The 12,356-nt window shown below is 42.3% G+C and overlaps 1 protein-coding gene across 4 annotated transcripts; it reads right to left on the reverse strand.

Annotated features, from left to right (window-relative positions):
• Nucleotides 1–468: 468 nt before the first annotated feature.
• znf207b (zinc finger protein 207, b) lies at nt 469–12,356 on the reverse strand. Of its 4 annotated transcripts, none has more exons than XM_076295072.1 (11): nt 12,212–12,356; nt 11,246–11,372; nt 11,016–11,154; nt 6,767–6,943; nt 6,568–6,643; nt 6,392–6,465; nt 5,679–5,827; nt 3,572–3,661; nt 1,699–1,923; nt 1,301–1,457; nt 469–1,185 (listed from the first exon to the last, which is right to left on the reverse strand). In XM_076295072.1, the coding sequence occupies exons 1-11, from the start codon at nt 12,250–12,252 to the stop codon at nt 1,025–1,027; spliced, it is 1,416 nt and encodes a 471-aa protein (XP_076151187.1). In that variant the 5' UTR covers nt 12,253–12,356; the 3' UTR covers nt 469–1,024. The 4 variants fall into 4 exon arrangements, with proteins under 4 accessions (XP_076151187.1, XP_076151178.1, XP_076151203.1 ...); XM_076295063.1 differs by having other exon boundaries at nt 6,568–6,646; XM_076295088.1 differs by lacking the exon at nt 3,572–3,661 and having other exon boundaries at nt 12,212–12,355.

The following is a 12,356-nucleotide window of genomic DNA, read 5'->3' on the forward strand; positions in this document are numbered from 1 at the left end:
AATGTCTATTAATGAAAGCCAAAATTGCAAATGCCTATTTTAATTCTGCCTGGGCCACAAATAATATATCACAAAACTTTCATCGAGCTCCCTTTTAAGTGGTCGTTAAAGTCTTAGTGAACTACTAGTATAGCAGATCTAGATAATGGGGTCTGAATAACTGAATCTTAACTGTGCGCTAATAACGGTCAAATAGTTCAGAGAGATGGTGCTTCACTTCTCTTCCTGTGGCCACACATTGTCACGGCAACAATTAATTGATTAGTTGTCAACAATTTAAAATTGTCTGATTGTAGTTTCTTTACTTACTCAGCTTTACTTACTCCCCTGCTATGACAGTTCATTTTGGTGTGTGGACAAAACAAGGCATTTGAAAACGTCATTATGGCTTTTGGAAACAATGATGGGCATCTTTTCCACCATTTTAACTCACACAGCTGCCTGAAAAAAAAAAAAAAAAACTGGAAACCAAATTAAGCAAATGTTTATTACAATTCATTATCCAAAAAAACAGTACAGAGGTGAAGACATTTAACTTTGAATTGAAACCCTGAATTACTGTATACAGGAGACAAAAATGAACCATCAACTGGAAGCCCTCACCAAGCATAATGTTGGGGACCTGAAGTCCAACAGCACTGGAACTGTGCTGTGAAGGCTTCACCTAAGAATAAGATACACATTCCACTGGTAGAACTTGCCTGGATACTGGTGGTAAAGTCGTGCTACTCCGGGCGGGGGGAGGGGGGGCTGCAATACACTATAATTTGCACTACACTGTCTTTAAACAACCTGAAGGAGAGAAGAGAAGCCACACATGTGTTAAGCTGAAGAGTTCCTCTCTTCACATACTCCTGTCCCCCTGTTCCACTGGGTTGTGTCATGGCTGAACAGAGTTCCATATGTAGTTTTCCTCTTCGCTGCATTTTTTCCCTCAAACACAGTTCATTGGTTTGGCTAATTAAAAAAAAAAACACTAGAGGGGGAAAACTTGTAACCTCCAAACCTAGTAAGACAGCCTGCATCAGTATCGTCCACCGGGTGACATGACCGGAGGCCTCATTGCCATTGATGGCCCTGGTGGTCCCCCCTGGTAGGGTGGCACCATGGGTGCTCCCTGTCCATATGGGGGCATCCCGCCGGGCATGTAGCCTGGCATACCCTGTGGAGGTGTGCCATACTGACCTGGAGAGAAATCACAGAGAAATCACAAATATTACTTGCATGTCCACCTGGCTTTGCTGATCAAAAGGCCATCTCCAAATACAGCAGTGGCTGTTGGTCCAGCAGAGTCTCATACCGTGCATGGGGTGCCTCATGCCGGGCTGCTGTGGGGGCATGCCCTGCTGAGGGGGCATCATGCCCGCCACGGCTCCAGCTGGGGCGGCGGCCATGCTAGCCTGGCCGGGACGCGGAATGAGCCGAGAATATCTACCCAGCTGCGCCCGCCGCTCCTCCTGCGCAGGCACCGGAGAAAAGAGCGGGTCAAGGCCACATCAAAACACAACCATGTTCCAAAGCATTCACAGAGGAGGGAAAGGCAAAAACAAAAGGCACATCTCATCTGAATTTCAGTCACTTTTAACACACATTTGTTGTAATTCGTGCTATAAGCTTCCTTAGTTTACTTAAAAACATTCCTCTACAATTAATTTACTTACTGTCAAGAAGGGCATACCACAAAACTCAAGAACTTACCAGCGAGATATCCTCATCTGGATGCATCAACTTACTGGTTGCACTCGTGGTGGTGAGAGTGGCGGGCTTACTTGTGACCGTGGCAGGGGGCTTGGCCACGGCGCTGCTAGGGGGGTTGGAAGGCGAGGAGGAAGAGGCTGCCGCCTGGGTGTAGGCAGGGAATGTTGCTTTGGGAGGCTCTGTGGAGGGGGCCGAGGAGGCCGGCCCTGCCGCCGTCTGCTGAGCCTGTGCAGAGCAAACGCACCCATTAGTCCCAAAGCGCAGCAACTCAAGACACATTGTGCCTCATGGCTGCACTATACCACATAATCCTAGAGAGGTCAAAGGCCATCGCATGGGTTCTTGGGAGTAGTGATCAAATTGGCTCACTGAAACACCCCCCCCCCCAAAGAGTTGTGGTCCTTTTGGTTGGGCATACCTAGACCTTGACCAGCGGTCTCAAACTCCAGTCCAGCCCATAAGACAGTTTCTACTGACCCCTTTGTTGTTGATCTGTAACGAGATTCTGGTCACATATCAATTGTGTTTCATTTTTTTCCGTTTGTTTCTTAAGAAGAGCCAATATTTTACTGTCTATGTGCTCAACTAACAAACTTTGGGACTGCAGATGCATAGAGCAATGTCAATTGTGCCAGTTAGTGTTGCTGTGAGTCATCAAGAGCTTATCACAAAGGAACCTACAGAAATATTCTTCGAAAGTATGTGCCAATTGTCTTTTTGAAGAAGGAAAAGTTGACCAAAAGCATCAGCAGTTTTTAAAGAACAGAAAACAATGCAAAATCATTCTTTGTCATTCAATGAGACAACAACCTATCTGGTTTGCAGAAGGATAAAAAATACCTCAAGTAGAACCAAGAGCCAGAAAAGATGCAGCCGTGAAGCTAGTTATAAGGACCTGGTTCAGACTGTTACACTGCAGTTTGAAAATATTGTCTGCCAGGAGAAGGCATATTGTTTAGAGCGGTGTTTCCCAAACTTTTTTCTGGGAACCCACTTTTTAAAAATGACAGACCATTGCGACCCATTTCACTTCAGATCTAACATGACCAAACTAGAGCATGTACTCACACGCAGTGGTTAAAGTGGGATTTGGCAGGTGAGGAACCCTAAAATCCAGTGTCGGTGCAACGGGGATAAATGACTCACCGTTGGACAACATATTGAGTATCGTGGTGTAGCATTACTTTTTGGACAAGAAATGCTAGCTTCTTGGTCACTTCACGCAAAAAAATAACTCACCATTTAATTTAACAACATCATTGCGCTAGATCATTGGTATGAAAGAATAAATTTATCTGAGGTGGCGGAACTGCGTCCCCCCCCCCCACTTTAACCCCTGCTCACACGCACACATCACAACACACGCAAGCATGCAACACTACTTAAACCACAACTATTTCAACTTCCTCCTATGAAGAGCAAACTGTTCACCATTAAAACTAGAAAAACAAAACAAAACGGTTCTCTATGCAAACTAGGGCTGTACAATTTTTGGAAACGTATCCAATTGTGATTTTCCTGATATTGTGATTGTGAGTTGAGGCATAATTTTTCAAAGCCAAGCTTCAGTTCAATATTCAAAATTTGGAAGACTTCTGATTGGTGAGCATGCCTAGTGCATGAGAAGCACACCACTCCTGTTAGGCGAGCTACATTGTCTGTCATGGAGGATGACATGAATATTAACATCATACATGAGATGAAAACGGCATGATTATTTGCAGCATTTGGGATTAGTTAGTTGGATGAATTCAAATTGCAATTTTGATTAAAGATGGAATAATTGTGCAGCCCTAACGCAAACACAGCCCTGGCCATACTGTCCACATGCTTGCACAGTGCAGTACAGAAGAGCACACAAACTGGGGCGTACTTGTGCCGAGCTAGGAAACAGGGGCTTAGCGGTGGACCCTGGGTCTGAGCCTGTGGAGGCTGGGCTCGTGCTCGGGACACCCGACCCCATCTGGAGCACAGGGAGAGAGAGCACAGTCACACACCACAGCCACCACAGAGAGGACGGGGCTGACTGAGGCTACAGGGCACAGGGCACACTTAACTGGGTGGCACTAATTAAAGAGACGTTCTGGGTTTACAGGACATCCTGTGATCAGAGCAGTAACAATACTGATAGTAACAAAGACATCTCTGTTTTCAAGAAAACGGAAATATGACAACATGATGAAAAATATGTTTTTTCAATGTTTAAATAACCAATCCAGCAGATAGGGATGCCCCGATACCAGGATCGGGCCGATACTGGGCTCATACTCATAAAAAAAAAAAATAAGAAAAATCACATACCACTTAATTACGCGTGCAATTCATTTCAACTCTTGTGAGCAACAAGCAAATGCAAGACAAAACTTCAGTGGGAGAAATCACCGCTTTATTTATGGACTATAGTTTAGACTATACATAAGTCTCCTTCACCAACTCTGCTTTGGGAGCAAATTTCTCCCTTTTCCTCTCTCGCTGGCTCTATGAGCCACACTACACACTTAAAAGAGCCATACCACTTTTACAAAGGTCCCTACAGTCTAGGCCAGGTGACTTGTGTTTTGTTGCCCTACCAGATTTTAGTGAGACAGAGTGGAGACAATGCAAAATAGTCTGGCGAATAATTTGATCAATTAAAATGTGGAGACAGTGCCAGTGTGGAAGCTTCAGTTCAGTTAACTAGTTCAGTTGAAAACGTGTAACAGTATAGGAGTGTAAACAATGTTTAGCTCGTAGATTATAGTTTAAACTTAAGTCCTTTGGTGATATTTTAATTCCACGTCAACTGGGAGTTTTTTGCGCCATTCATCCAAAAGGGAGTTTTTTCAGAACTGCGTTAGTGTTTATTATCTCCATGACTAGAGGAGAAGGACCAGGCAGAAGCCTACTAGACAGTGTCTGAGACTCTGCCAGTTTTAGAACAAGACAGGGTGCATCAAAGGGTCAAAATAGTAGGAGCCAAAAATAATCGTTGATAACAGAACAAGTGACAGTGTAAAATAAAAAATCTTCGGTTAATGTGATTAAAAAGAAAATTAACACATTATACTTGGTCCTTAATCGCATTATGATTAACGTATATGCGCATCGAAACCAAAATCGCGACACTCATATTCACAAACCTGTGTCGCGGTGTGAGAAGACAGAATCGCGACACACCCATTCCAGTGTTTCCAGCAGCGCTATGCAGTTTAGGCCTAAGCAACACATCTCCCGACTTTAACTACCGCTACATTGTCCAAAAATAAATAAATAGACCATAACTTCATAGCTTTCACTGTAGAGCTATGCGTGCAACTTTAACAAACAGTATAGAAGTAGCCTACCTTAATCTCTCTCTCTCTCTCTCTAAATACAACATTCACAATCGTGAAAGCAAAACTCATGTTTAAATCACCCCGCCCCCCACAAAACAAATCGAGGTATGTATCTAACTGTGGGTCAAAAATTGGGATACAAACCAAATCGTTAGTTTGGTGTATCGTTACAGCCCTAGTTAATGCCGACAGCATTCATTTTTCATGCTAGCCTAATAGTTATTTTTGTGGTAGAAATCTCAGTACTCGGTATCAGCAAATACACAAATGTAAAAAAAAAAATGGTATCGGTGCATCCCTACCAGCAGATTCCTGTGTATGAGGAACATAATACAAGTTTCAATTCCAGTATTTTCATTAGTTTTGGGAAAATGAAACTATTAGCTCATTATGGCTTCAGCATCAAAATTGTTACTGGCAATGGAGCTTTTTTGTACAAACCAGAATTGTCCCTTAAGTTCTTAAAGTAGTTAGAAAAGTGGCTCCAATTCTTGACTACACTAGGTACAAAAAATACTGCCGATTTGTTACATCATGTGTTCATCTACAATTCATTAGCAAGCAATTCCTGTTTAACCTTCCCTTGGCATTCTGGATATCAACTACTATAATATTACAGTCAAGCTGAGGTATTGGACTACTGCAGCTGAGCCCACAGCAGAGTACCTGAGCAGCGCTGGGGAACAAGGGCTTAGTGACAGCGGATGGGGTGGTGACGGGAGGCACCACAGGCCTGGCGGGCATTCCAGGGGCTGTGCCCGGGGCAGCCGGACCCATGGGAGGCATTCCGGGTCGGACAACATGGGGTGGCATACCTGGAGGAGAGACACCCACAGAGCTCTTAGATTTGCCAACTACATCCACCTCGCTCAGAAAGAAATCTACTGCAGAACCATCAGGGGGACTATCTACCCCTGGCCTGCCCTATTAAAACTTCATCTTTTACATATAGGATGTCAACATTCCATAGCATATGTATATCTTATAATAATATATATATGCTATTTTTTTTATGTAGACACTTATTATAAGGGCAATTTGCAATATTTTAAACCTTGCAGTATATCCATATAATTATGGAACCTCAGGACTATGCTGTACAGTATGTATGAAATGGGTATGTATATGTTGTGTCATTGAATGTGGTGCACCTTAAGGAACAGCTCTTCAAATTTCGTTGAATTATGTGTACAATGACAATAAAGGTAAGGTAAACTAAACTGAAACTAAATCACGGATTGATGAATGCAAATTTGCCTGAATTGGGTGAAGACTACAGCTTTGTCGGCCACAATATGCAGGCTGACATTTCATTTGTATGAGAGTGCCTGAGAAGATGTGGAGAAAGAGGGGATCAGAATCACAACAGGGAGGCTCACCTGGAGGCATTCCTGGCATCATAGGGGGCATACCATGACCATGTGGCATCATACCACCATGCATGGGCATCATCCTGCTCAGAAACACAACAAACAAAAACAACAACAGCAACAGTTAAATGCACAGTAAGGAGAACTCCAAAAGTTTATACAGAGAAACCAGAGAGAACGCTCACCCTGGTGGCATGCCTGGCATCCCTGGTGGCATCCCGGGCATCATCGGTGGCATACCCGGCATCATCGGTGGCATTCCTACTGGGACACAAAACCAAGGCACTTGTTCAGGAGATTCGATTTCTCACATCTACACTTCTACTTTTAATCTCCCCATGTCTCTTTGTCTACTGTATCCACTCGTGCGGCTCTCAAGAGTACCTGAGTAGCCGGCAGGTGGCATGCCCTGCGGCCTAGTGCCTGGGGGCATGCCGGGCTGAGTCATCGGGGGAACGTATCCAGGCTGTGGCTGGGCTACTGGTTGCTGAAAGGAAGGTCCAGCCTCGTCATCGTCCTCCTCATCGGAGTCATCTTGGTTATTTTTCTTCTTCTGATTTTCTGTCAAAGTAGATCACATACTGTAAACATGCACTTAAGTCCCAAAATAAACTTGTTTTTGTTTTAAGCGTAATCACCCCACTACTTCAAGAGTAGCTCACATTGCAAGTAAGATAATGTTACATTTAAAACCACATCAAGCAATCACGCACATTACAGTAAGCAACACACTCATCTTGACCTATGCTGTAGGACAATGAAGTAAATCTTGCCCAATGCCCAAATATTAAGTCCTGTAGGAGAGATTCATGATTTCAGCCACAGGCATGAGCAAACACAACCAAACCTTAAATTATGTTATGCTATGGGCACAGCAATCAACCAATACAACAACATTTACTGATTAAGCTTGGCTTTAGGTGGTCCATTGAAAATTATACTATTTGGTCCATTGTCAGTAATGATTAATGTGTGTAGACTGTGCCAGACAGGACTAGAAACTAGTTAAAGTATCAGCGATAGTGGGGATACGTCACTTCTGTTGATGTTCAAACAAAACAGAGAGCAATTAAATTGCAATTAAAACTCTCCTAAACGCGCATCTCGTCGGTAATTGGTTGATATACTTTATTTTGCCTTTGAGGGGTTGCCAACCCTTGATGGTAGCAATTGTTTTTGTGTACAATCATTTATGTTTGGGCCTTTTTGGGCCTGAAATCGCTGATACAACCTTTAACGTTACGTTGGCCAGAGTTGCTAGTGTCATTACGGATTAAGTAGCAATATTAAAAACAATGAGCACACAGCACTGTGTCTGCATTCTGAACGCAATGGTGAACAACAGTATACCTGGCAGACACCACAGATGCATAGCTTTTCTGCTTGAAGTCTGCTTTCAAGGGGGAAATGCTTAATGTGAAAAGGTAGGCTATAACATGGCACATTGTTACACAATAGCAATCAATGGTCATGAAATCGCTCACGAGCATTGGCTTAAAGCAGGGGTCTCAAACTCAAATGAGCTGGGGGCCACTTCTGCCAATGTCATCTGATTGGAGGGCCACGTCAGTGTTAAAGATTAATACAAAAAAAGAACGGCTATTTCCTAAAATGCAATGGGTTTTTTTTTTCAAATACTGTATTTTCAAACACAAAACTACAAACCGAAAGTCTTTTTATCTATTTTTAGACACCTGTGCTAGAAACCTTAGCTTATAAATAAAATAATGATAAAATAAACATTAATACAAATTATAAAAACAAACAAAAAAGCATAAAAACAGGTAGCCTATGTGTGTGTTTCACACCAAATAAAAATATTTTCCTCTCATAACTTTTTTTTTTAAACCTGGCAAACTAGGCGTCAGGGTTAAGAAAACAAGGCTATGGCTTGAAAGTGGTCTGAGATAAAGTCCTACTGTAAATGTAAAAATCTTTGAGTATAAAGAAAAGTTTATGAAGGGGGTAAATTTACCCATCTAATTTGCCACTTAATGGCAAGCACCTCAAATTATGCACCTTTCACTAAATACTGGATGAACATATTTGAGCAGGTTAAATTTATTTTTTGTCATATTACTCACATAACAAATTAACAGGTAAACACCGAAGATGTAGCCTGGCTTTAATTGCCTTCCTACGTACTTCCGCTCAATTTGCATCTCCCTCCACGGGGATGGCAAATGGTCAGGCTACCTAAGATGTATACCAACAATAGTAAACTATTACTAGCCTATAATCACAAGGCCTACAATAAAGTATCCTGGTCAAAATCAGTTCCTATCTCGGGTGACTTTGTAGTTCTTCAGAGCCCTATTTCTACTACCCCTGCTGTCTGTACCACATCCATAACGGACACTATCATCACGATTACCACTGCAACCTCCAAGCTATGTTGGGCAGAGGGTCGAAATAAGCATGGTATGCTTAGTGGACACCGTCGTATACACGCAAAGACGCACCTCCATTCACAGACGCACCGTGACTATCACTGTCAATAGACGATCGATCATAATCTCCAAAAGGATATTCTCCTTCAGAATCAGAATAGGTGAATAACATAGCCTACCCAAGACTTCATCACACGTGAACGTTTTTCAACATTTGGTGTAGGCCTATTTCTGCTTCAATCTGTGCAAAACTATGGCCTGCATCGCCTCCGCGTCATTACAAATGCACGTCTTGTAATACAAGTATTTCCTGTATTTGTGCAGCGAGGTGTACTTGGCGATTTTGGGTTTGAATCAAGCTCTGGATGTCTAGCAAATGGTGGAGGAGAGTACAAATGAGATGTCTCCGTACTTGGATCTATTGTCTATTTTAATCAGTATCGTTGTTTGTCGCAATTAAAAATACCCTCAAGGGCCAGATTACAGTATTGTTTTGACATAGGTCGCGGGCCGGATTTGGCCCGCGTGCCGAGAGTTTAAGACCCCTGGCTTAAAGGGTAATTCCAGTATTTAGCACTTTGAGTCCCTTTTCTGGTTTGTTTTGGATGAACTAGAGTGGTGGACACCGAAATTTAGACGATGGGTCTTGTCTCGACTTTGACTCGTTTTAAGTTTCCTTTGACTGTTTCAGAGTGGCTGGCTATGGGCATGTACAAACATGCCCTTAAAACAACCCTTAACGTTCGTTTTCAAAACTGCGCATTTCACCGAGTGCGGTTTAAGTTTATATGAATTTGTGCGTAGTGCCGGTGTCATTCATTTCTTTCACATGTCTTGCAACATAAATAAATGCATTTATAGTCTAGTGAAGTCAGAAATGAGAAATGTTAAGCCTACATTAGATGCAATGTGATTACTAAATGCGAATGCGCGATTTGATGACGGCAGAAAGTATCAACTGTTAGTAACAAAGGTACAAGGAACAACACTGCTAGATAATTCTATATTCTATAAAGTAGTGTTCGTGAAGCATCTGTACCGCCATAGCAACATCTACTGGACTGGCATATGCACTACAGCGTTTTGGCTTATTTTCACCTCTTCGTGAGGACGCAAGATTTTTTCACCAATGTTGCTAAAGGTGTGAAAACGGTAAGAAAAAATATGCCTGTCGCTTTCCTGCAGACGTGGCCTTAGACCAGGGGTGGGCAAACTGCGGCCCGCGGGCCGGATCCGGCCCACCAAGCACTTTCATCCGGCCCGCCGAGCATTTCATTTAGTTATCAGGCTGCTCGCTATTTTTTTCCTGCGATAGAGACGACGTTGGTTAGCTTTACTGCAAACTGCTTTTCACTCTCCTTAGATAACGTTTACAATGTCAATGTCAAAACATCATGTTAAATAGTTTAACATGATGTTATCTCTAAGTTAACTCTTAGTTATCTCCTTTGCAGCAGATCTAATGTGAACATTATGCAATCCATTTCATTGGAAACGCGTCTGCACTCACGAGAGGGAGAGAGAGCCGCAGGTTCCAGCTGGCTTGTGATTGTTGATAATTGATATCTCCTTCTTATAAGAAAGTTTTAAAAGGAAATCATGAAGGCAACAGTAGTTCCCACTACTGACCATTTAAAAACTGTGAGAGGGCCCAGCCGTAGGTACAGCACTAGCCATAGCAGAGCAGGCAGAAGATCATTGAGCAATAAACGTGAATTAAAGCGACAGTGCACAATTTATACATTTGTTAAACAGCATAAAATTAGCAGTATTTTTAAAACAAATTAGCAGTATTTTAAAACAAATACTTTTCATACTAAATTATAGGCTATAAAAAATGTATTTTTTTATGTGTGTGTCGTGGGGAGGGGGGGTGGGGGTGGTGTGCGGCCCGCCGGCCAATTTTCAAAACTCAATGTGGCCCTTGAGCCAAAAAGTTTGCCCACCCCTGCCTTAGACAAATCCTAACGATACCCATTCCTGCTAGCAATTGCTCTGCAGTAGGCACTGATAAACACTTACTAATTTGTTGACCGAGGTCATTCTGAGATCTATTTGATGAAGACTAGCCAAAAAACCCATTCTTACAGTAGCACAGGATTTTCAACATGAACCTCAAAACTACACATGAATGGCCTCAGTCCCAAGTGGAAATAACAGGTGTGATTTCTCAATCAGGACAATATAAAAGCTAGTTACCAACTAAAACAAAACCGTATGACAGGGTTGGTGGGAGAGTGTACCTTGTGATTTTTGCTCAAGAACACGCCGTCTGTCTTGCATATCTTTTTCTGGAATGCCTTCCATGCCGTAGATTTCCAGCTCTATGTCCGTTCTACCTGGGATGGCGTTGGGTACCCCATCGATTGTTTCTTTGTGCACCTGAACAGCAGACATTCATTTTTAGACAATGGCCAATTGTCATCTAATGTCGAACAATTTGTTTAAAAAGCAAGATGCATATTGGCCCTACCTGCATACAATGTATAGCTAAGCCAGGTCCAGTGTACAGCTTTTTATGACAAATGTGGCACTTGAAATGTTTCGCCTTTTGATGCTGAATGAGTATTTTTTCATCATCAAAGTCTCTGTTGCAATACCTTTGAGATTTCAGTTAAGAAAAGAAATCTTGGAAATGTAAATGCATATCAGACTAGTTACAAAGCTGCACAATGTTACATGATAGAACATATAGAACCAAACAGCCGTAAAACTACAAAAGCAAACCATTAAGCTGGCCAACCCATACATAAAGCAGATTCATAGGTAGGGGGAGCACAACAATGTTGGGATGTAGCTTCATGCACGCAGAGACATTTTTTAAAGACTGCATTGTTATGGTCTTGTTAGTTAGAGACCGGCCACTTCTGCTTGCTACGTCCTTGATAAACAGCACATGAAGAATGTGAGTGGGACACAAACGCACACAAAGAGCTACAATGTGACTATATTGACTAAAATGGTTTTGATACAATGTATTGTCTAGAAATAGTCGATAACAATGTCTCCTCGTCGCCGTGTAACTGTAGCTCTACTGTTATAACCAGGTTGGGGAATGGGTATCGTGACGGTGCCTAACGAAAGAAGCTAACACAAAAATGTACATAGGCTAAGCTGTAAGGCTAACCTATTATGCTAGTGCTAAGTGGTGCCCGTGAAACAAACTATGTGTAATCATTAACATGTTTAAACCGCAACATAACGGCATTCGTTGGTGGAATAGATAGAATAGTTTACTCAGAATACAAATTCCCGACAAACGTTGAGACAACATAATTCATTAACAGGATCTGGTAGGTACAGCTAACGTTAGCAAGCTAATTTCCTTCATAGCTTGCTTAACGTTACAACACAAAACGTGCTGGATGTTCTCTACCACTAAACATTGGATTCAGAAACACTTGAGTGAACACAGAGTGAAATTTTTTGAAAAGGATACCAGCACCAAGGTTTCATCTGCTTCTTCTTCTTTCGTCCCATTTCTTATCGCTATTTTTTGTAACTCAAACAATTTCAAGACTAAAACAGTAACTTCCCAAACAGTGTCTGCAGCCGAAAATGGCGCCGTGTTGAAACCAGAGGGC

The sequence above is a fragment of the Alosa pseudoharengus genome, unplaced genomic scaffold (genome assembly GCF_046254945.1).
Source record: "Alosa pseudoharengus isolate Yale_2024_CS ecotype anadromous, Long Island Sound unplaced genomic scaffold, YU_APseudo_1.1 YU_APseudo_1.1_scf_1, whole genome shotgun sequence".
Taxonomy (NCBI): Eukaryota; Metazoa; Chordata; class Actinopteri; order Clupeiformes; family Clupeidae; genus Alosa; species Alosa pseudoharengus.